This window comes from Podarcis pityusensis (assembly GCF_964106645.2).
Source record: "Podarcis pityusensis genome assembly, chromosome: 10".
Classification (NCBI taxonomy): Eukaryota; Metazoa; Chordata; class Lepidosauria; order Squamata; family Lacertidae; genus Podarcis; species Podarcis pityusensis.
In genome coordinates, this window is record NC_138035.1 from 45,243,645 (window position 1) to 45,268,689 (window position 25,045).

General features: G+C 39.3%; 1 protein-coding gene across 1 annotated transcript; it reads right to left on the reverse strand.

Annotated features, from left to right (window-relative positions):
* Nucleotides 1-1,431: 1,431 nt before the first annotated feature.
* On the reverse strand, nucleotides 1,432-24,849 carry TBC1D15 (TBC1 domain family member 15). Its single transcript, XM_080971162.1, has 17 exons — nucleotides 24,698-24,849; nucleotides 19,296-19,394; nucleotides 19,030-19,104; nucleotides 17,507-17,645; nucleotides 16,261-16,471; nucleotides 14,176-14,269; nucleotides 13,555-13,752; nucleotides 13,339-13,467; nucleotides 11,555-11,658; nucleotides 11,356-11,450; nucleotides 8,975-9,091; nucleotides 8,357-8,457; nucleotides 7,635-7,734; nucleotides 6,092-6,189; nucleotides 4,068-4,184; nucleotides 3,206-3,292; nucleotides 1,432-2,809 (listed from the first exon to the last, which is right to left on the reverse strand). Exons 1-17 carry the CDS (start codon nucleotides 24,719-24,721, stop codon nucleotides 2,606-2,608), a joined length of 1,992 nt encoding a protein of 663 aa, XP_080827288.1. The 5' UTR covers nucleotides 24,722-24,849; the 3' UTR covers nucleotides 1,432-2,605.
* Between the last annotated feature and the right edge of the window lie 196 nt (nucleotides 24,850-25,045).

A 25,045-nucleotide genomic window follows, 5' to 3' on the forward strand; every position in this document is an offset into this window, starting at 1 on the left:
AGTAATTTCAATAAATAACAATAAAATAAAATAAAAATAAACCCTACTGTGCACATACAAATGCTTGCTGATGCCTTTAGAAGCTCCCAGACCTGCTGTCGCACTTAGAGTGTCTAGCACATTTCTGTGAAAGTAACTTACACCAGTTCTACTGAAACTAAAAAAAAAAAATCACAACTAAGATCTAAAGAGAAATATACATACATGCATACACATGGAAGCCACACCATGTAATGCTCTCCCCATTTCCAGCAGCAACACATGTAGATATTCATTAAATTGTGTGAGGTTCTCAGTATCATAAAATGGTATTCATTAAAAAAAATTCTCAGAAGCATATTCTATGCTCTGTGTACAACATAATGCAAATGCCAAAGCTCTATGAGGGAACAAGGGCAAGTGGTTCAAAAATTATTTCCTGTAAGCAGGAAATTAAAGCCTACAGCTGCTGGGCCTTGAATTGTTGGCATTTGCAGAATGGGCTCTTTAGTTATTAACTGATAAAAGATAAGCACGCCGGTGATATTAAAGCCAAGGACTGAAGAGATTTCACCTTCTGATTTATGTGCTCATAACTGAAAGTTGCGCCAGTTCTTTCATGTTCATGCAGCAACAACTCACCTTTCTCTTCTAAAGTGACCAAGTCCATATATACAACATTTGCTTTTAACTCATTTCGGATTTTGGTTTTCCCCCCAGAAAGAGACATCTGAGAAAAACAATCCTTCACAAACCTTAGGAAGCAATTTCTGGCAATTCCCCACAGAAACATGAACACCCCTAAATCTGTTCCAGGGCCCCCACACCCTCTGAACCTAATTTTGAAGAGTTGTGGGGTGCTGTAGATGAGAGGAAAGAATTGCAAAAAAATAAGAATTAAAAAATCACATCCCTCCCCCACATGCTGATGAATTCACCTCTGGGAGAGAACTGTCACCCCTTAACATAATAATTTCCTTCCGCCCCTCCTGCAGCAACCCTGATTAGCCCAATTTACAGGCCAAACAAAGCCAAAACATGACTTGGCAAACGCAGGGGAATTCCTAGAGTCCAGTCATGGTTTGGCTTGTATGTTGTCTCCACCAGGGCTGTGATCTCTCCAGGAATGCTCAAATTAATACTCAGATTAGGCGGCTGCCTTACAAAGATGACTTTCAGCAGGAACCCACATTGCCAAACATGATGCAATTCTATTGAAATCACTGAAACGAAAGTGCTTTGGTTGCATACACAATTCCAACGATTTCAAGGGGACAAGACGATTCAACTCTCTCCTCATTTTTGCCACTGGTCAACTGCAAAGTGTTCTGCCAGAGGAAAGTTAGATAGCTCTTCACTGTATACTTGAAATCTGTGTGCAAATCACTGAAATCTAGGAAGGCTTTTCCCCACACAAGATTCTCTTAATTGTTTTAAATGAAAAACATTAAGTAATTTTTGCATTTTATTTCATAATATGTACAATGGTTCTCAGGAACAAATACAACTGAATCTATGTCAGATCCCACATTACTATAAAAATGGAAAGAATGGTATCATATAAGCATAGAGTTTTCTCATATGTAAGTCATTTATTAAGGACAATGGGCACAATCCGCCATAAGAATCTTCCGTTCTATCTGTGCCCTCCATGGGAGCTTATGCAGAACTACATGAGGGAAACACACCCAACATAATTAGTATTTTGCATTTATTTTTAACTGCTTTTATTTAATCAAGTAGTCTAGCATAAAGGCAGTTGAAGCTGATTTTTTTTAATCAGTTACTATACTAATCAGCAAAGAAACGTTATTTGTTAAGTAAGCGAGAAAGCCATTGTAAAAGTATTTCAGAACCTGAATATAGCTTTAAGAAAAAAAGATTTTTCAAAAATAGGCAGGTTTACAGTTATGTATTAAAATTCGGTCAAAATTGCCTGAATGAAAAGCCAAGTTTACTTAGTCAAAAATAGATTTATCCTTTAATACTCACAAGTTTGAATATGTATAAGTGAAGAGGTGTTAAAATGTAAAAATGTACTGTTCAGCCAACCCCCTGGATTACAAAATTCAAGATCAGGGAACTGCACATATGTAAATCTTCATTGCAAATCTACATTCAACAACCACAAATACTTAACAAGTGTTTTTGTAAACATTTGAGAAAGGACATAATCCTTTCATTTACAAAGCACTGTTTATGAAGTTAGCATCTTTTCACATAGGAAACAGTATAGAAGACTTTTGAATCTTATGATATCCAAGAACCATCCATGCTCAAGACTTCTCAAAGTCAAAGTGATACAGAAGCATTTATTTCCATGCCATTCACATTCATCTGATTTCCATTTTACCAAAAAGGAAAAAAATGCACTTGGCTACAAAAGTATTAAGGAATGTCATCTGGGGGAGGGGGGGAAGGCTACTTTGGTAGAAGAAACTACAAAAATAATTAGGTCATGTTGTAAAGCTTTGATGTAAGAGTATTACAGTACATGATCTGTTTTCCAAATCTTTAAAGCTTAATCAAAACAAAAACTTAAATATCCACCTCAAGTGCTTGAAAGAAACAAAACAGGTATAATAAAGTGTCTCTTCAAAAATGCAGACAAATAATTGTGCAAGATTCAATCTGTCAGCATGGTGGGGGTCACTTGCTCAATACTTTCACTTGTTCCATTGGCAGCAGCAACAGGCTTGGAGATATTTGGATAGGCTGGTGCAGAGTGACTTATTCCACCAGCAGTTTCATCTTCCCCAGTGTCTGAATCTGGTGTTGTTGCAGCACTGTTCTCTAATCCCAAGATCTCACAGACTGCTTGAGGCAATTCCTATGAAGAAGAAAAAATGTGGCACAGGTTGCTCTTTTAAGTTATTGCTGCTGTTCTTTGAAGTTAACATGCTAAGTACACAAGAAGCATATCCTTAAATGCATGTAAGTTTGAGCTAAAATATGCCCTTTCTTAATTCTAGAAGGAAAAGATGTTCAATAAGCAGTTTTAGGATGACTAGAAAATCCGTATCATTTAAAATTGGTATAGATAGATTTCATTTTATCTCTAGGCACAGTACCATTTTGAGTATTGCAGCAGTTTATGACATCATACCACCCTTCATTCGAAGGCATCAGAGGCGACACACACCGTAAAGGGTTTGTTTCAATAATTATCAACCTGGTTAAATCTCATTTGTTTATGCAAAGTTCATAAAATATGCTTGACTTTTACCTTGCAATTTATCATCTGCATAGAAACGGCTTCTGCTTTGCAAAGTACATCTTCAACATCCATTTTCATAGACAGTTCATTGATATGCTAAAACAGAACAAAAAGAATGACGAAGTGCAACCAAGGATGTCACGCTAAATGCACAGCTTTCTGAGCTATGGAACTTTGGCTCCTAGTGTTAGCATAACCTTAAGTAAAGAAATGCTAACTTGATTAATATACGCGCATAATTAGCATCTGGTTAAGATTGCAATATGTAAATTATGTCTGCTACTTGGATTTGTAGTTCCTCAGCACTGCACCTCCCCAGGCTCAGGGGCAACCACCCAACAAAACCACCATCTCTATGCAGCGATGCTGAGAAGAGTAGAAAAAGTCTGGAAGAGACTGCTATCTTCCTGCACAATCCTCAGTAGTCTGGGATAGTTTTGTCTTGAATTGTGGGTTGTTGTGTGTTTCTGTGTGTGGCCTCTCCTCACAACATAACCTGAAGCCAAATCACTAGGTCCAACTGGAGCTTCCTATTTCTACTGGAATCCTCTGACCTAGGATAGCTCACCGATTAAGCACTTAAAACAGCCTCAGTATAAAAAGTAAGCTCTTAGCTCTGAAAATCAAACAACCAGTCTATATAGTGTATGAAAACTCTGCTTCATATTACTTTCTCTCAACTTGATGAGTTAATAAATTACTAAGATCTACTAAGCTACACTGAGCATCTTTCATCACAGTAGAAATGTGGCCAAGAATTAACATTTGTTCCATCTCACATAAGATTGCATAATGAAATGCTAATAGTATTCAAATACAGGAAACAAAGGCTAGAACATAATTTGGATCTAGAGTAACATGCAACAGATACCTTCAGTATTTCATTGAAGCCATAATGCTTCTCCATAATTTGCTTCTTTTCGGATTCAAGGATAGCGCAACAGATGAGAAGGTGGAAGTTCTGACAAGGCAAGTCTGTCCACATTACCTAGCAGAATATTGAAGTTGCTGATAAATCAAGAACTTGAACATGATGCCACAAGTGTAAGGTACTAAAAGGTTTTAACAGTCTCCCCAAACACTTATTTTTCTGGCAACTTACAATTACATCAGAGGGGGGGGGGATAGTTTTCTAACTTATTATATATTTCAGTAGAGGTTGCCAGCTAATTAAACTATTATCTAGGCAGAAAAACATAATAGCTTGCTTAATAACTATCTATAATTAATTTCATGCTACATTCTGAAGCTCTTGACAAGGGCAAACGGTAGAGCTATGTCCTGATAGCATCTGTCACCCTCAATGAATTTCAGATATTTTGGGTGGATCCTTCAGATCTTCATGCCTCACTGAAAATCAGGATCAGAAAACCAGTACAGTCAAACCTTGGAAGTTGAACGGAATCAGTTCCAGAAGTTCATTCGACTTCCAAAACATTCAGAAACTAAATCACAGCTTCTGATTCGCTGCAGGAAGCTCTTGCTGCCAATCAGAAGCCGCAGAAGCCCCATCAGACTTTTGGGTTCCAAAAGAACGTTTGCAAACCAGAACAATCACTTCCAGGTTTGCGACGTCCGGGAGCCAAAACATCCACATTCCAGGACTTTTGGGATCCAAGGTCCGACTGTAGCAGTGCAGTGGAATAACTGGGTTGACTGACTTAACAGAATTATTCAGGAATAAGTAAGTTTTCAGGACTCTTAAAACTGGAATATGGAAATACACTCTATACTTCAGAAAAAAGGAAATACAAACTTTGCCTACAGTGACTAGGTTGTATTTGCCAGGAAACTGGGTCTGATGCCACCAGTTGATATTCTGGGCAAGTCACCTTCTTAGTGGTAGCAAAAGTGACAGACCCATGCAGTAGCAGATCAGGGAGTATTGGAGCAATTAAGTGGGTCCTAAGATTGTTATTCAAAGCTATAAGCCAGGTGTGGCTAGTTTTCTTTGGGCTAAGGGCTGCACTGATCCATAACCAACCCACAAGACTGGCAGCAATAAATATATTTTAGAAATTTAATGGACAAATTTGGGGAACAGCCAAAAACCTTTTGGCATAACAGTATCATAGCAGGGACCTATAATTTTAAACATTACTTGTAATTTAATTTTTTTTAATGGAAACATTTGAGGGGGCTGTGAGGGACCTACAGAAAGCCTTTTGGCATCATTGTGTGGGACCCATTGGAGTGGTCAATTAAAACACCATAACACATTGTTATATTTTAAAGGTAATAAATGGTGGAGGGAAATCTTGAGATGCCATGGGGAACAGACATATGGCCCATGGATTAGCCACCCTGTTGTAAGCAGAGACATTTCCTTTCACCCTGGTATGCTTTGTGCATTTTTCCAAGTTTACATGGTGCTGATAGTAATGAGAACTTGGGAACTATTATTCAATAGCACCTTATAAAATAGTGTGGATGCAGGAGAAAATCCTGAATAGGAATAAAAACATAACAGTTGAGAGGAATAAGGTGTTGCTAACTTCAAGCTGCTCTCCCTCGCTGGAGGTCCTCAAGCAGAGATAGGGCAACCATCTGTCAGATGGCATTATAATTTTTAAATTAAACTTTGCTTTAAATTAAACCTTGCAGTTTCTGCATCAAGCAGGGGATTAGACTAGTTCATCTACAAATGCTCCTCCAGTACCTAAGAGCAAACCAGAGAGGATAAGTCTCCCCTCTTGGTCAGCTATGAACTTCCTCACCCACACAGCCAGGTGGCAGACTCAAGGCCCAATAGCCACACTCTTGCCACCTCTAGATGCCACTGTTTATACATTGCTTTAACATGATTCAGTTTAGCTAAATTGTATGTATTTTCCTCCAGAACCATATTTTCAGCATTTGAGGCGGTAGGTGCTAAAATAAAAAGCTACTTCTTACCTCCCATAAGCGAAGAATATCTTGAAAACTGAATTCTCTTTTAAATCTTATTAGAAGCCACCGGAAACAAAAATAAAGGTATCCTGAATCTTGAGATTCTAAAACAGTTTTTAAAAAAGAAAATGAAAAAATACATCTTTGACAGAAATGCTGGTTGTGAATCGCTTAAAGTATGTTTAATATATTAATACATCTAACAGCTTTGCTGGCTACAATTGCTTACAAAAAGTTAGTTTGTTCTAGAGTTTTTTGGGGTGGAAAACTGAGGAAAATATGGACCATAATTTCATTTGTTTGCTTCATTTATATCCCACCTTCTTCTCCAAAGAGCTCAAAGTGGCACACATGGTTCCCTTCCTCCTCAGTGAATCCCTACAACAACCCTGTGAGGTAGGTTAGGCTGAGAGATTGTGGTCCTAGTCAAGTCTCTCTTGGAACAATAATTGTTAGTGGAAGTCTAATCATTGCTTCCTAAAGGGCTCTGAAAGTAAGGGTTAAAAACTGAGGATAGGCAAGACTGAAACAGTATCTAAGTAGCACAGAACTCTCTTTATAACAATTGAGAAAGTAATTGGTGTAGGAAAAGTATTTTAAGCAACTGGCTGTGTTTGAATGTCCCAAGTCAGCCTTTCTGGCTTACTGTGTTTACCAGGAATAGGAAGCTCCGGTTTACTGGAAATGCACACTGCCTGTTTGTTCCCATTCCTCTTCTGGCTTAAATGTGATGAACAAACCAGGAAGCCAATACATCTGAACCATGATCATGAGCCAATCTGAAGAAATTGTTTGTTGTTGGCTTGCTGATCATGGATCCCTGGTTCGGATATAATGTGAAACCAATGCTTCCTGATTTTTTTATTCTGGTCATGCCAGAGGCGAGAAGCGGGAGCAACTGGGCAGCATGCACATGCTGCTCATTCTCAGTAAACCACAACAAGCCAGAAAGTCTGACTTAACAGGCCATGCCAACACGGCCACTGTCTAGATTCTAGATAAGAACAGTGGTAAGTTTTCTCCTGGTGAAAGGTGGTTGTGGGGGAGACCCTCTGGTGCTGCAGGAGCTCTTTAGGAACTCCAGTTCAGCTCTGGAGTTTTTGAGGCAACGTGGAGCCCACACTTTCCCCCCACTTCCACGACAGCCTGATTTCCCTCGGAAGGAGAGCAATGAGCTACAGCTTTCCCTTTGCATGGCAAAACCAGAAGCCAGTGTGACAACTAAAATAAGAACTCAATATGATAAACGGCCGAGAAGTGAGTGGGGGTACTTGGGGGAATATTTACAGAAATATGACTTAAAATATAAATTCCAGGTAACTTTGTGACCAACAGCTGACAAGATTAAAGACATGAAAGCGTGGAAAATAAGGTGAAAAAAATAATGTATATGCAGCCAAACAAGATGGAAAAAGAACGGTCATGGAATGCTGGGTGGGAAGTCAAAAAGAACTACTGTATAAGAATGGGGAAATGTGTAAATGGAAAACATAATAATAATAATCATCATCATCATCAGTGGTAAGTTGTTCTGAGCTGTCATACATACCCAAGTAACTGCAAAATCCACTATCTAGCAAGCGAAGTAAAGTACTCAGATGAATCAGCTGTGTCTTCATACCCTGCATTTGCTCTTCAAAATTCTGGTGCTTGATGGGAAACAAATTGAAACAGCATCTAGAATATTTTTATTCTACATGAGGGCCAAGATGAGTATTAAATCAAAACAAATATATAATAACAAAACTAAACATTAATGTGATTTTGGTCCTGTTGGGATGCTAACAGCATTCCATGCAGCTCGCTTTAAAGATATGGGTTTGATAATTTTAATTTATTGAATTACGCAAATTAGAATAATCTGGAGTCCAATAAGACTGGACACCTTCATCTGCCCCACCTGCAATAAAATAGGTCTCTCTCATATTGGTCTCTACAGTCACAGCAGGCACTGTAATTCTTCAGCAATTTGACTTTACCCCCGAAGGCACACTCTTCCATTGTCTCTCGAGACAGATAGATGCCAAGAATAATTATTATTTACTTACCCTTCACCCTAAGGTCCCAGCACAGGTTACAACATTGAAACACAGCATTATCTTTATAATTATGGAACATACATTTCTTGCTTATATATCTGTTGCTACGCTGCAAGATAAACACTACATAAATTGCTAACAAAAGTTTAATGATAAACAGAAGTTACAGAAATAAGTTACACTTGAAACAGTAACTGAAGTTAACAACAGGAATGAAGATGAAAAGACTTACCATTTGATCCATGTACAATGCAAAGCACCAAAAGGCATCAACTTCATTCTCCATCACATATAAAATCGGAGAAAGCAGGTCACTCATTCCCTGAACATAGCCTTGTATTAGAGAGAGAGAGAGAGAGAAAGAGAAAACTGGTGATGTGGCAAACTGTACCCAAAAGATTGAAAAGTAACTACTTAGTTTCTCCCATCCTCTTCCTAAACTACCGTATTTTTCCGTGTATAAGACTAAGTTTTTTTTTACCAAAAATAGGTTTAAACTTGGGGCTCGTCATATACACGGGTAGTGCTGAGGGGTGTTTTCTTAATTTTTGGGAGTCCCCCAAAATAGGGGGTGTCTTATACATGGAAAAATACGGTATTTGTTCAAATAAGCATATGAGCAATGGAAACTTTTTGATACATTTATTTGATCTCCAAAATCAGGAGTACACAAGTACCAAAACTAAACAAGTTTTTTGCAGGCCCCACTTGTTGCAACCAATGGTAAAACACATAATTAATTTGGACGTCTAAGACAGAATGTACATCAGGTTTTCTCTGAGGGGTAATTACAATAAGTTCCACTAGATCAGATACAGTAGTACACATACATAAGTAGAATCCTACTTACCCAAATCAAAGTCATACATACAATAGGTCATCAAAATGTCATGAAGCAATATCAACCCAGGATTATCTTGACCTTCATAAAACTTGTTTGTTCGGTCTGTTCTATTTACATCTTTTTCTGAAAAACAGCACACAGATTTAATACATTTTCAAAACAGCTTCTGCTAAGCCTATATCTAAAAAATGCAGGATGCTCTTCAAATTTCCAATTTCTCAAACACTGTGCTGAGCTTTGAAGTGCCTAGTAAAGACAACTAAATTCAGAGGGTGTCATTTAAAATGCATTAAAGCAGCTTTTAAGAGTATTTAAGACAAATTCTTCCTGTCTCAAATAAGATGATTTCTTATAAGCAGATTTCCAAACACTTAGAAAACGGTATACTTTTTATAGAAACCTCCTGATTAAAATGTAAAACATTTTCATTGAATTAACACACGGCAGAGTCTATTTGAGATATGTTAAATGTAAAACGTCACTCAAATGTACTAGATATGTGGTGTTACATTAAATTTAATGGTGAGGAGTTGATATGTAATCAAGCCTTTTAAGGTTTAATTGCTTGGTTTAGCATGAGAATGTTTTAGTAGGACACTCCATTTCCCCATGTTTCTTTGTTACTGAAGTTAGTTTATCTCAGGGGTCGGCAAAGTTTTTGTGGCTTGGGCCGGTTCACGGTCCTGCAGACACCACGGTGGGCCAGTGTGTGCGCGCACACACATATGTGCAAACACTATTTCCAGCACTCCTTCTGGCGCGGAGGAGGCATGTACAGCTTCCCACTGGCTGCAGGAGCTTCCTGTAGCCAATGGGAAGCTGGCCAGAGTCACGGAAGGCGGGCCCCACTATGCTCTGCACCGGTTTAGCGCATCGCACGGGAGCCGAGCGAGTGGGCGGTGGGGGTCCCCAAGCGGGTGACGGGGGTCGTTGGGCTAGTTAAACGACCATGGGCCGCTTGTGGCCCATGGGCCTTGGGTTGCCAACCCCAGGTTTATCTGCTTAGTCTCTGAGTGTATACTGTATAGTTTTATGCTACTGTAACATCCCACAAACTATTAGAATCTGATTAAAATGCACTGACTAAGCTTCTTGTGCAAATCAAATCTAGCTATGCTTTACCAAACCTCAGAAGCATGTGAGGACACAGAGAGGATCTTGAAGCCGTTTTGCTCCTCTCTTGCCTTTTGTACTGCTGCATTGTGCTGAGCTAAACCAGGACTTTAAAGTTTGTGGTAAGTGAATGTGATCAACCATGAGTCCTGCCTTAGACTACATGCTAAGCCTAACCCTGGTTTAGCTCAGCACCGGAGCAAAAAGGACTGGACAGGAGCAAATTACCCTACTGTGCAAACTATAAGATCATTATAGTAAAGCTATGGGAGAATAAAGCTTCTTGTCTACATTCAACTCTGACACTTCTAATACGTTTTGTGTTGTATTAAAAGGCAAAAAATAAAAAAGCCTTCAAATGCCAAAGGCAAGAACATTAACTATTTCTCCCCTCAAAAGTATATCTCCAAGTTCAGTTTCAGTATTCTGAATGTGTGTCTGCTTTCAGTAGCAAAATACATGCTTGTCAGTAGGAGAAAAGTGGCTAAAGGAAAGAAATTTGGAAAAGCAGCAAGAAGGAAAAAGGTTAGATGCTCCTCCCTTTTTGCTGCTTTTAAACTAAAAATATTACTCTGCTTCTTACACTGGTGTGACTGCATGCCTGCTGTGATGCACATTAAACATACAACTTAGCTTTCTGGTCTCAAACTTTCCCTCTTGCCTTTAAGAGTTATTGCTAATGTTATAAAGCATTTTAAATGTTTGTCATTGCTTGTAAGAGCAGATAATAATAAAGTTTGATGTTAGTTTTAGTTTATAACAGGCTACTAAAGCATATGGTCAGCAACCTGTAGAAATTTATTTAAAGTGAAATCAAGTTCAGCACACACTCAGCTTTCCTTTATTTCAGTCAGCAGCAAAATAAAATTGCATCAACTACAAGGATCAGAAAAGAAATGGCTGCACAGCACACATGCTGACTTCAAGAGGAAATTAAAAACATTCCTGTTTATCCAGGCATTTGGTGACTAAAATACACTGTTTCATGGCAGCCCTGAGATCACTCGTTGAAAGAATGGTGAGTTTCTTTGTTTGGCTCATTTCTATTCATTATTAATCCTTTTATTATGATATTTGTCTTCTGTTCACAGTGTTAGGACATGAAAGAGAAAGAAGCCATGAACCTACACACTGAACCTAACGGGTCATAATTTTGTTACAGAAACAATGTCTAACAAACATCGTGGATAATTGAGGTCACCTCAATTTTTTAAAAAAGGAGTAAAAGTTTATCACTAACATATCTCTTTGCCTTCTATGTTTCTTAAAATTACCTATAAGACTTCTGTAGTCCCTCAATCTATAGTTTCTTTTTTCTTGTTCTTCACTGACAGATTTCCACTGAAGCTTCATCCTGAAATACTCATCTCTGAAGAAAAAATGATAGTAGTAATGATATTTGTAAGCAGTTGTCTTGCAAGTATGCAAAGTTTACTCCACATTATGACATTGTTTTAAGGGAGCCGTACTTACATTTTCCTTTTCTGTATATTTGTTCTTTCTTCCCTAGTACTGTGCCAAGGGTAATAACCCAAAAGAAACTTCCAGACCTCCTTTCTCAAAGCATGACAAAGGCCCTAAGTGGAACATAATAAAATAGCAATGGCAACATCAGGCGCTTTATAAGAACAACTTTATTCAAATCCTGTAGTTGTGCAGGAGCTAACATTACCTAATTTTATTGCCACTGTTTCCTACGTTTGATTTCCTCTGGTCACTTTTTTTTGGGAGGGTGGGGTTCTTTCCCCTGCTGTTAGATCACCTAGTTTCTTCAACTTCTTTTTAGGATGCTCATTAAGACCTAACCTTTTATGTTTGTTTCCCTACCTTAATATTTTTCTGCATTATGTTTATAAACGTATCATTGAAAAAAATGAAGTTATCAACCTGGAGGTTAATTAAATTACATGTTTTTCCGCAACACCTCCCTTTCTAAGCTCCCTGCCTCCTTCCCTCTCATGTCACATCTTATCAACATGCAGATTAATAGGTCTTTGGGCAGAAACTTACATTTTCTAAATTTATCTGAAAGCTTTAAGTGTAAATACTGAAAGCATTTGTCTTTTAAAGCTATTACTCCAAAATATCTATAACACACTGTTCAGGTTAAACTGAAGTCACTGTGGGAAGGCAAATCTTAGAACATTACAAGTAATTTCCAACAAGTTCTAAAGGTAGTTCTATTTGGCTTTACCTAGAGCCATCTAGAAAAGATTTAGGCAAGTGGCACTGTGCACAAGGATGCAATGTCTAGGTGTTGCTGGACTCCAACTCCCATCAGCCCCAGGCAGCATGGTCAAGAAAGAGGAGAGCTGTACTCCTACAGCAGCGGGAGGGTCATGAGTTGCCCATCTCAGCCTTAGGGCAAACTCCTTCAAGATGCCCATGTTCTATCAACGGCTATGGAGTAAAAAGCTAAGGCCATAGTGGACTTCATTTAAACCTTAAACTAAGGCTAGCACATCCTCATTTCTGTCCTAAAAGATTTGCATACTTTATTTGCTAAATTCTTATTTATGCATTGTTCACGCCAACGTATTTTCACATAACTCTGCCTTATTCAGTATTAGCCACTAAGGGACCAGTCCTGCAATTAGCAGTATCAACACACATGAAAAGTAGTGAGCTTCTCCAAACATGGCATTAGAAACCCACGGCGCGAAATCACTGCTTTCAAAACAGAACTTAAAGGGTTTATATAACAAGCATGGCTAGATGTGTGGTTGGACTAAAACTCCTATCATCCATGGTTATGGTCCATGTTGGATGGGGTGGGTGAGGGTTGGGATCCAACAACTTCCAGAGGAACACAGGTTAGCTACCCCTGATTTGATGGTCAGCCGCTTCGGAGTATTGCTATTTGAATGATTCATAATTTTAGTTAACCTTTTCTGGAGGAATAACCAAATACATGTACCTGCTAGCTACTGTCCTAGCAATAAGGAATCAAATACCGTATTGGCCAGAATATAAGCCACACTTTTTTTCCCCAAATTCCGACTGTGAAAAGTTAAAGTGCGGCTGAAATTCGTGACCTTACAAAAATTGGCTTTTAGGATATCGCTGCTGAAACAGACATATGGCAAAACAGAACAGGTGTGAGTGCCTGTGGAATTTTAAGAGAGCGGCTTATATTTGGGTATTGTCTTTTTTTTTCCTTTTCCCTCTTGAATTTTAAAGGTGCGGCTTATATTTGGGTACGGCTTATATTTGGGCGAATACGGTACAATTTTTAAAGAGATATTCTAAGATATTACCCCTCTGAATATCATTTGTTTCATGGTGTCAGCATTTAAGATTCTCCCTTCAGAATCCATATTCTTAGTCCATTCTTCAACCGACACTGGTTGTCTTCTGTTCACTTCGGGTCGCTTTCCTAAATCAATCTAAAACATGCACCAGAAAAGCTGTTAAATTATTACCAATGCACTAATTTGTATCTTAAAACCACCCTCGCTATCAAGAATGCTTACTCGTGTAATGACTTCAAATCCTGGTTCTTCCTGTTGATTTATTTTCAAGCCTGGTATAGCATCGCTAAAGAAGTCTGCCATTTCTGAGGGAGGCCGCTGCTGAGTTGCGGGGTCACTTCCTCGTAAACTATCAAATATATAGTTGGTCACTTTCGAAAATCTTCCCATTGTTGCTGTGTAAGGATCAGTCTTCAGTTTCTGAGAACAGCACAGGGGTAAACAAATTCTGAAATGGCTCACACAATTTTTTTTTGGGGGGGGGGAATTCTGATAGTACGACATTCATTCTCAAAAGCAAGCTGCCCAAAGAGTACACAACTGATACAAGTTGTGTCCAAAAGGCTACAGGAAGCAGAAAAAATGCATCTCCAAAATAATGCATTACAGCCTCTTTCACCAGTTCAGTGTTCCCACTGGGAAGAAGGGCAGGATACTGATAAGGACGTTTTTAAAAGAAATCAAATACATACTTCATTTTGTACAGAAAACATAGCAAAGAAAAATAAGGATCTGCCAGCATGAAAATTCCCAGGGTTGAAATTTGGTTTCCCTTCAAGAATTGGGCATTTTAAAATCTTGAATATTAAACTGAATATTAAACAATTAGGAAATCACACAAACCTCTAATAAACCATATGCTGGTTCATCAAGGAGATTTTCAAACGACTGTGAAATACTCTGGCAGTTCACAAGAATTCTCTTGTCCTGTGGAGATCTGTGAACAAAAACAAACCATTTCCCCTTCTAAAATCAAAGTCTTTCTTTTGGGAAATTCAACAATATAGCCATCACATTTGGGGAAAGTGAATTCATTGTGCAATATTTTAAGAGGATTATATGTGTGCATGTGCACACAGAAATATACAGAAAGAAGACATCACTATTAAAAAAGTTGAAAGTATTTGATTGCCACCTCAGGCTTATTCAGGAAATTAGCTGGTTGGATTCACTATTACTAGCTTCTGAAACAAAACACCATTACATTTATTCATTGTTACCTGGAACACCTACCACCTATTCTGTTATTAAAGATAAGACTTTTAATAAATGCTATCGCTTCCCAGTGCTGGCATGGAAAGATGCAGCATTTGTGCCAGAGGATATGAAATTCAACAACAGATTGCATCTTAAAGTCAGAAGAGGCGATATAATCAGTCTTGATGACACGGCTGTTAATAAACCAGAACTGAGGTTTGCTAATACAGCCCAGAAAGCAAAGGTTGTGATGCGTCATACTTAGCTAACCCATCAGAATAAAAAAAAACCTCTTAAAGATACTTCCATTTTAATTAAACTCATCCTGAGTAATATTCACGATAAATTAGCATCACTTTATTTGCTCTGAGCAGTTATTTATGATATTATACCAAGGAAATATGGATTTTTCAAGTAATATTAAACTGAATTTAGAGTCTTTTAAAAGAAACTTTGAAATCCTACTTACTCTCTTGTATACTTCAATTCTCTAATTAGGCATTATTTGCTTGAAATTAAAAAAGCTTCTGTCAGATTTGAGTGCCAACTAGAAAATGCCTACTCATTTAGAGTATATTTTTAAGAGAAGTTAGAAGCTGTCCAGTCATGGTCTGGGACTAAATACAAGATGTGGGCAACAATCTCAGTCAGTCAGATATTTATTGTTAGTAACCAATGACCTAGGTTTGTATTTGTTCAGGGCATCACAGAAATTCCCTCTTCCTCTCAGACCTCTGACTAGTTGGTACTGTGATCTTAGTTTATATACTACTGGAGAGCTTATCGTAGGTGAATTGTTTATTGCCAGTCTCCAAAAGAAATTATTTATTTCCTATTACCTGGATCACTTATTTTGATCCAGCAGAGCCAACAAAGAAAAATCATTGAAGAGATTAGTCCTGAAAGCAGGAAGGGTCAGATCTAGGAGATGCAAGTGGTAAGAGAGGGAAGACTTTAGGGGCCTGGTCAATTGCAAATTCAAGCCTAGCGCAGCTGCAGGGCTGCAGTGACTTCTCTATCGGATATTTTTACAATAAGGATGTTTTGTTTACAGAAGCCTGGCCACCAGCATCTGAAGAAGTGTCTCTGAACTAAGCTGCCATTCTTGGAAAACTAAGAAGTGCTGGATTTGGATTTTCTTGCAGCTTTTCTGCTAGCTACAGCCACTGGGCAGAGGGAGAAAGAATGCTGGGGTGTTGTATTTTGCATCTCACCTTCCCCCTACTGTAGACAGCCAGTAGGGGAAGGAGAATTCAGTATTTCAGGAGATTCTGTACCTGCCACTCCTTTCTCCCATATGTAGTGTTACCTGCTTGCTATAGCTTGGGCTGTCATCTTAAAATAATCTATGTATGAGTTTCTGTGCAAAATGTCAACTAAAAATGCACCTTTTTACCCTAGCTTTTGACACTTGAGGTGTTTATTTTTAATATTGTAACCTGCCCAGGGACCTTAGGGTGAAGGGCAGTTAATAAATAAATAAATAAATAAATAAATGCATCCTGTAGTAACATTACAGGTTCTTCGCAGAGTTGTGCTTGATAATTACAATTTAGTATTTCTTTTTAAAATCACAACTTGAGCCTATTGATGGGTTTAAAAACTATGACTAGAAGCATTATTTATTTACTGGCTGGCTTAAAAAAAAAGGTGATCAACTCATTATGATGGCTATGCAAACAGTAAAGCTAGAATAACTGACCAAATAGACTCTTCACAATGAATACTTACTCACAAAGCACCACATATTTTCTAAGGGAATGAATCAATAAGGTGCTGTCTCCATGATGGAAGTGAAGAGCTGGGAGGACAACATCATCCTTTAAGCAGAATACCAAATAGGACCATCCCATTCCTTCTTTGTTTTGCTTAATGGACTTCAGATCTGCTAAACTGAACAGGAAGGACCACTTGTTCTCTCCATTTGTGTGAACAGCAGCATCTAATGGGGAAAAGAGTATGTTATTTTCTTGATCTGAAGCCAATATGCAATGCATAGCACTGGAATATATTAAAACTACTTCCAAGAATAAGTGCACTTAACATCATGGTAGCACAAATTTCATCCAATACTTCAGTGTGGCTAGCTCCACCACTATTAGTGGTGGTATGCCTTCACAAAGTACCAGGCTTATTCTCTGGTTAAAAGAATTTGAAGTGGGAAGGCTGAGAAAATCCCCTGCCCAAGATCTTGGGGAATCATGTCCATTACTGTCTATCTCAATGAACAGGGATGGAGCAATGGTCTGAAAGTAAAACACAGTTGATATATTCCTATGCAACTTGACTAGGATCTGAAAAACTGAAGTATTTATTCATTCAGTTCTTCTCGCCGAACCAATAGCATATACCCTATCAAAGACATATGGTAAAAACTGTCATTATTAGAAAAGAACCGGCACTAATTTAGTTCATATTATAATATTAACACCCAAAAGGGAAAAAAACAAGTATGCTACATGCACAGCTGGCTCTGGAGGCGACTGAGAATTCCCAGGTAAGTTCCGCCCTCTATTGTGTGGGCAGGGTGGCCAAATCTCCTGGCAACGCCTCCCCAGCCGGGAAAGGATAACGGGCAGAGGTAGGCGGAGACCTCCAGGTGTCCAGCTGGGGGGGAGGCGAAGCCAGGCTGTACCGCCAGGTGCAGCATAGGTCCAGGGAAGCTGCGTGCAACCACACAAAAGGTGCCCCCATTTGATGTGGGGAGCAGTCATTACCTGCTACAGATGGAATATTTTCAGAGTGCATTATTTTACACAAATTCACCCCACTTCAGAGTGTTAAAGCCCACTACAGACAGATGATCAGCACTATCAGATGAGAGGAGCTCCACAAGCAGAACAAAAGTTTTGCAGCTTTCAGCTGCGCAAGAAAAGGGGCCCAACCCAGTGGTTTCTTCCACATGTAGAAACCTCAGTGTCTGGGATCATCCACTGGAATAGCTTATATGTTTTTATACACAGTATTCTTCATTTACCTCCATTTGACTGTGGTTTCTTTTTAAAAGAGACTGTGTTGACCATATCCCATTCTGCCTCGTAACTGTTCGGATGTTCTGTTCCTCGCAGAGTCTTCTCTTTAGGAGTCTGTGCCCACTCAACAACAGAACTGGAATCCTAAATAAGATATCGAAACAATCAAAAATAGTTTCACTTGCAGCTAGTGATTAATAAAAAAAGACACCCCCCAATATTCCTGTTGTTGTGGTTTTTTAAAAAAAAATTCTAAAGATCAATATAGGTACCTGTGCTTTTAAATTTGTTCATAAATGTTCTAGTATTAAGGGTGAGTAGTGCATTAGGCAAGCTTGCCGATGATAGCAACTTGTTCAGGGTGGTTAAAAAGGAATTATGAAGAGCTCCAAAAGGATCTCTCCAAACTGGGTGAATGGTGGGAAAAAAGGCAAATGCAATTCAATGTAAGCATGTGTAAAGTAATGTACATTGGGGCAGACAATCTATGTTTCACATATATGCTCATAGGGTCTTAACTGGTAGCAACTGACCAGGAATGAGACCTTGTGGTCATGGGGGATAGCTCAATGAAGATGATAAGCCACAGTCCAGCAGATGTGAGAAAGGCAAATTACATGCTAGGGATCATTAGGTAAAACTGTCAATATTGTTATACACATCTATGGTATAACCACACCTGGAATACGGTGTACAGTTTTTATCTCCTCACCTCAAAAAGGATTATAGAGTTGGGAAAAGATTCCAGAATGGGCAACCAAAGTGATTGAGAGAATGAAGCAACTACCCTTCCGGGAAAGATTGGGATTTTTTTTAGTTTAGAGATAAGATCAGCAAGAGATAACATGATAAATGTCATGTATACAGATTCTTAAGTTAGAAGGGGGAAGTCATAGTATAATAATTAAAGAACTTAAAAACGGCATACTCCTTGCCTTCACAGTTCTATTAAATTAAATTTAAAAACAAGAACCACCATCATATTTATCCTTCCTTATTAGGAGGGGAAGACTGGGACAAAACAACAGTATTTCTGGCGGAATCAAGGAACATGAGTTTGTAAAGCAACAGATTTGGATTGGTTATCTTTCACTGATCACTATCTAGAGAACATACAACATATTTTTATAGTTTTATACTAGCAAATGTATAAAAGTACTGTACAGGTCATAACCTACCTTCCATTCTTACTGATGGTCCCCATTAAGGCCATTTGAGCCAAATAAATGTCTCACCCCCATTTCTCAGTTATGTATATTTGCAATTTGCAATAGATGTATCTCAGCCAATACACTCAGTTTTATGTACCAATATTAATAATAGAATTTTTAAAAAGCATCCATCACATAAACAGATCAAAGATTTGTGGATCCTGTACCCCACAATCAGATAGTACAATTAGGCATTTATGTTACTTTACCATTTAACAACTATGGTTTCTGAGAATCAAAGAAAGATTTTGTTTTACTTTTTTTAAAATCAATTTTGCAAACCTTTCACAAAAGATTGCTGCAAGTTATCAACATACCTTTCTAGCATATAGTATATTAGACGAATCTAATGAATCATCCAGTGGTCTCCAATCTACTATCACCTCAGTATCCTACAACACAAATTATGCAATTATTCAAGTGACTCAATGCCATTAAGGTTTTACTTTTTTCTATTTACAAAAATAGCCTCCATTTACTTTGCACACTATGTATTTTGGTCAGTAAGACAATATCTTTGCAGGATAGAAAGGCAGAAGGTAAAGTCACAATAAACATAACAGAAAAAATATTGATTTAATACCTTTTCTATGACTCTCAGTATCCCAGATAACAAACAATCCTGATCATCACTGTTTCCACTGGAGGAGTGAATGAAAACTCCTTCCTGTTCATATACAACCTAAAAAAAAAAAAGTTAAGCAAAGTTGTTTCTTAAAAGCGTTTTCTGACAATTTGATATCCTGAACTGGTTCTGGGGGCCGGTCCAACCCAACCTGGGGACTTCCAATAGGGCAGGGGTGGGGAACCGGTGGTCCTCTATATGTTGTTGGACTCTTACTACAGCTACAGCCAATACTGATGATAGTCAGGGGTGATGGAAGTTTTGGTCCAACAACATCTAAAGTGCCACAGGTTCCCCACTTCTGAATTAGGGTGACAAGACCTGTTCTTCTCAATACGTGACACAATCATGCAAGAAACTGGGTAGGATTTCTGTTACAAGAGGCTATGGTCATGTCTCCTCATATGCTGATCCAGACAGGAGATTAAACAGAATTACATGTTTGCAATGAATACTGTATTAGAACTCAGAAACGGAGAAATAAATATCAAAATATTAATGCATCAATAACTACATCAGCTTCAATTACCTTCATTCACAAAGGGAGAAACCAATACTGGATAAATGGCAGGCAAAGTGTGGGTGAACTGGTCGCTTTTCAGATAAACCACAGATTTAGTGTTATATATAGAAGCAGCAACAAGCCTTGGACTCAAACTCCTCTTTCAAATTCTTCTCTTCCTCTAGCTCAGTCAATCATGACATCAGAAGCGTCCATTTCTACTTCTACAATAATCATCATTTTTCATTATGTTCAAATTGCAGGGAACTGCAGGGAATAGGTATAAGCTATGATTTGTTCCAACAACCCAGGATCAAACCACATTTTATTGTCCTGGCTTGTTAAAACACCCGTAATGTAAACCTGGGGCTATGAGAAAATATGCAACTCTCAAACTAACTTCATGCAGACTGCAAAGATGGGGTGGCAGAGAAACTGTACAATTTTCCAAATTCCACTCACTTTTGGCTCTGGCTATACCCAGTATTGACTATAGTCCTCCTGGTCAACTGGTCTTCATACAAAAATGTTCCACAAGCTCTGAATAGATTAAAATAATAACCAGGTGTTCTGATCTCCTCATGACCACACTGGAGGAGACAGCGTAGGGAAGTGTTTGAGTCGAAGGGTCACTATTGCTTGTGCATACAACACTGGACCGTTGCTTATATCTGAACCAGGAAACCAACAACTAAAGATGATGTGGTGGGGGAATAATGAAGGAAGGCAGGTGAGTGACTACTGAGTGTGTGAGTGACTAAGACAGAAAAGAAATAATTTTGCTGAAGCAAACTGAACAGAAGCCTGTAACAAAAATCAATGTGACTCTTCCTAAATAAACAAATGCAAAAAAAATCAAGAATACAACGTACAGTGGTACCTCGGGTTAAGTACTTAATTCGTTCTGGAGGTCCGTTCTTAACCTGAAATTGTTCTTAACCTGAAGCACCACGTTAGCTAATGGGGCCTCCTGCTGCCGCCAGAGCACGATTTCTGTTCTCATCATGAAGCAAAGTTCTTACCCTGAGGTACTATTTCTGGGTTAGCGGAGTCTGTAACCTGAAGCGTATGTAACCTGAAGTGTATGTAACCCAAGGTACCACTGTTATTTATATTATTAAATTTGTATCCCACTCTTTTTCTTCCTAAGGAGCTACCTCTATCCTATGTAGAAAAGCATCCAAAAGAGAGCCTGTTGGGCCATTGCAAAAAGCCCCAGCTTTCTGCCTACTACAAATACACACACGCACACAAATTTTTCAGCCTAGGAAGAAATCTGCATAACTCAGAAACTTGCTTATTGCCTGCATGTGACTTGGCAGTTGGTCCTATAAAGTTACTAACATACATACTGTTAACTTTGAATGTACGGGAAGGCTCAAATGCATGCTCAACTATGAAGGTCACTTTGACCAATCACTATCTCTGAGCCCAACTCATTCAAGGCAAGAATAAAATACATTTGGGAGTGAAAGACCACATATGCCACTCCAAGCTCCTTTCAGGAAAAGGATAAAAATGTAACAAATCAAAAAATAACAAGCAGAGCAAATTAAAAACACAAATTCTACAAATTTTGAAGCAGGCAGCCTCGGCTTTCACCATTACCACAACTGTATTATTTGTCACAACTGTTTTCAAAAGTATCTTTATTCTCCTTCGAAAGCATTACACTGATACTTTGTGTAACAAAACAGAACAAAATGAATCACTGCAACAATCCAGAATGGCAGTTTCAATGTAACAGTGATAGAAGGAAAAGCCAGCTTCTGCTCAAAATAGACAAATTGTCTCAAAATAGACAAATTATTAATTTAGTGTTCTTATTAAATTCACTTGCACCTCTGCTCAGGTAGGTACACTGTCAAAGCACTTGTAGGTGGGTGCATATGAACAAATATATCAGCTAATTAAACTATTCATGCAATAAACAGGAATTAAGTTTCGCTTAAACTTGCCGTTATTAGGATAGTGGGACGAACAAAGAAAATGTAGGAGACTACTTTTTAATTTCATTCTCCAGCACAAGGCACCAATCAGCTAATATACACAAGATTGCAGGCACAGATTGCAAGATAATTGAGAGTGGAAGCATGCATGCCTCAAGGAATTTAGAAGGAAAAAAGGTGTACATACAAAGAGCTAGGAAAGGTAATGTAAAATTAAAGTCCAATACAAAATTGGCCTTGGGGCAGCAAACTAAATTATACATATACCTGTACCTTCCCCATGTTTTTCAGTCTTGCTGCCCTGAGGAAAATGAACTTTTCTGTTATAATTTCCCTCATGTTAAATTAGGTATGGCAATGGTCCGATATAACATCCTGGATAAAGGTTTTTCACTAGGAAACATGTACAATCCTTTCTATCCTCTGTGTGTCTTAAACAGTTAGATCACTCATGGCTGATTCATTAAGGCAACAGGGGCACTGCCCCGCCAAACTCAGTCTGTTCTTAGCCAGCCCTACCTGCCTACCTTGTTACTTGCGACTAGTCCAGCTTATTCATTGGCACTGGTTATGATCTTCATTCTCCTTAGCCTCAGTGTTGCCCTTAGAGCAGTGGTTCCCAGTTAGGGGTCCAGGGACCCCTGGGGGTCCGCGGCACCATCCCCTGCCAGGGACTCACTTATCTTGTTAATTGCACAGTGAAAGCCACAATGGTGATCCATGGATCATCCAGCCTCTGCTAGCAACCAGTGCCTGCTTGCTGCCAGGGGAAAACTTGTGAAAGAGTTGCTGGATGGCAAGTGAGCTGGGATTACCTCTGACACAGTTTCTTCGGGCTCTTGCAATTAGAGGGGAGAGAGAGCGAGAGAGCGCAAATGGCTTGCTCCACAGGGCAGGTTCACATGCTTATTATTTTAAAAATGTAAGGGATCCCTTCCCCTTGCTCTCTACTTTTTAACGGAAAAGAACTTCTAACTGCAAATTTTATGGTCTTTTTTTTTACCTAAAATTCTTTGCTTATTAGGGGCCATCCCACATTTTCTTCAAAAAAATTGCTTTGCACAGGTAACTACCATAGAGTTATCAAAATTTTCAAAAGTAGCGGGTCTGTGGCTTAGCTTTTGAAAAATAGGGAATCCTCAGTAATTAGCTAATTGGGAACCACTGCTTTAGAGAATTCAACAGGAAGGATAAAGCAAAACTAGAATTTGCTCTGCTGAGCATTGGCTCTGGCTCCACCTACTGTCAATCTCCCTGCTTTCCATCCCATCAATACCATGGGCACCAGCCACCCCTGGGTTAAGTACAGAAATACACAGCTTTATCAATCTACAGCTACAAAAATCCTAACTTCACATCAACAGAGAGGGTCTGAATTTTGAGTGACTGATCAAGAAAGAGTTCCAGGGTTAGTGGTGGATAGCTCAACAAAAATGACAACTCATTGTGCAGCAGTAGGTTTTTTTTAAAGCTACAAATAAGAAAGGAAGTGAAAATAAGACAGCCATATCTCAATACCTTATATAGACCTACAGCACAGCCACATTTAGAATACTATATCCTTTTTTGAGACCACAATTGCACACAATAATAATTGAAAAAGTGAAGAACATGGCAGCCAAAATATTCAAGAGCCTGAAGCAGTTTCCCATCAAAAGGCTAAAGAATTTGGGGCTTTTTAAGTTTTGGGAGAAATGTGAATAATGGGGAACATTATAAAAGTTTATAAAATAATGCAGGGTATGGAGGAAGTGGAGCTATATTTATCTCACTTTTATAATACCAGAACTTACAAGTAATACAATGAAGTGAATTAGAGTAGATTTATGGTAAATAAAAGAAAGTACCTTTCCATATAACATGTAATTAGCATATGGAAGCCACTATGCTGAAGTCTCAATGCTGTCTTGGAAATGCAACACCAAATGTGTCTAAGTCACTTCTCCAAATCACACTGTTAAACCAATCATTGTGAAAAGTACATCACTGTAGTGAAAGATTACCTTCTATAAAAATGCCCCTGCTCCTTCAGTGTTTGACATCCTGACATTAAAATCACCACCAGGTCATCAACCTGCCATATTTCTCAGCTGCACTCTTGACTGCCCTGCCTCTTAAGAGCATTTCACTTTACAAGACAGCCAGTTAACCTCATGAATCATCTTACCAGAAAATAATAATGACACTGTGACAGTAAATGTCAACCACAGTAAATTTTAACAACGCAACAGCTGGTTCCTGATAACAGTAGTTCAAGAGCTTTTAGTGACACAAGACCGATTTAGTTTGGCTTCCTAATAGGCTTTAAAAAACAAAAACAAAAAAACTCCTCTTTTGGACACAGAGTACAAGAAGTGAGAAAGCAGCAAAAGGTTTGGACAGGTTCCCTCTCCGGGAATGCTGGTGTAAAGCGGCTATCTTGTAAAACAGGATTAATAATTTAAAAGTGTAAAAGGAGGAATGGCAGCGAAGGCTGTGTAAATTATTCAGCCTTAAGAGATGTTTTCTTCCGAGGAAACCCGCGTTGCCTGCCACCTCCAGACTGGAGGGTTTCACGCAGCCTCAGCGCAGTAGCACAACCCCCTGGCCTTACCAATTCCACGTGCAAGAATCTTACCTCTCTCAGCCAATCAGGTTAAGAAACAGCCCGCCTCCCGCCAAAGAAACCCCCCCCTTTCCTAACGGCCCACCGCCAGCCAAGCCAAAGGCCTTTCCCCGCACCGCCAGGCAGGAGCACCGAGTCATTCCCACCTTCTCTCCCCACCGCCCCCGTCAACTGTGCAGTATCTGGGGGTCAGCGAAGGGAGAAGCAGCCTCTCCCACCCCCGGAGCCCCTCAGGGAACCCTCCCAGCCGCCACTGCCTCCCCACAGCGGGTCAAAAACTCCCTTCATCCTCCCTTCCTCTTACCTTTCCGCTCCCAGGAGCCGCCATGTTGGCTACGAGTGTTTATGATGACGTTGCTCTCTTCACGTGCTCCCTAGCAGCTCCACAACAACTCCCCGCCCGGCCCCGCCTTGGAGGGACGCATGCGCACCGCGGCGGGAAGGGAAGGCGGGGGAAGCGGCGGGAAGGAAAGGAGAAAAGGGTTCTGCGCAGTAGGTACCGGCGGAAACTGACGGAATCCGGGCGGCGGAGGGAGGCTTCGATTGGATGACGTGGAGTGTGAGCGTTCCCTCTTAAGGCGGATCTAAAGTGTGGCTCGTATTAAGGCGGCGATCTTATCACGCGCGCTTTGGAAGCAATTCCGTGCTTTCT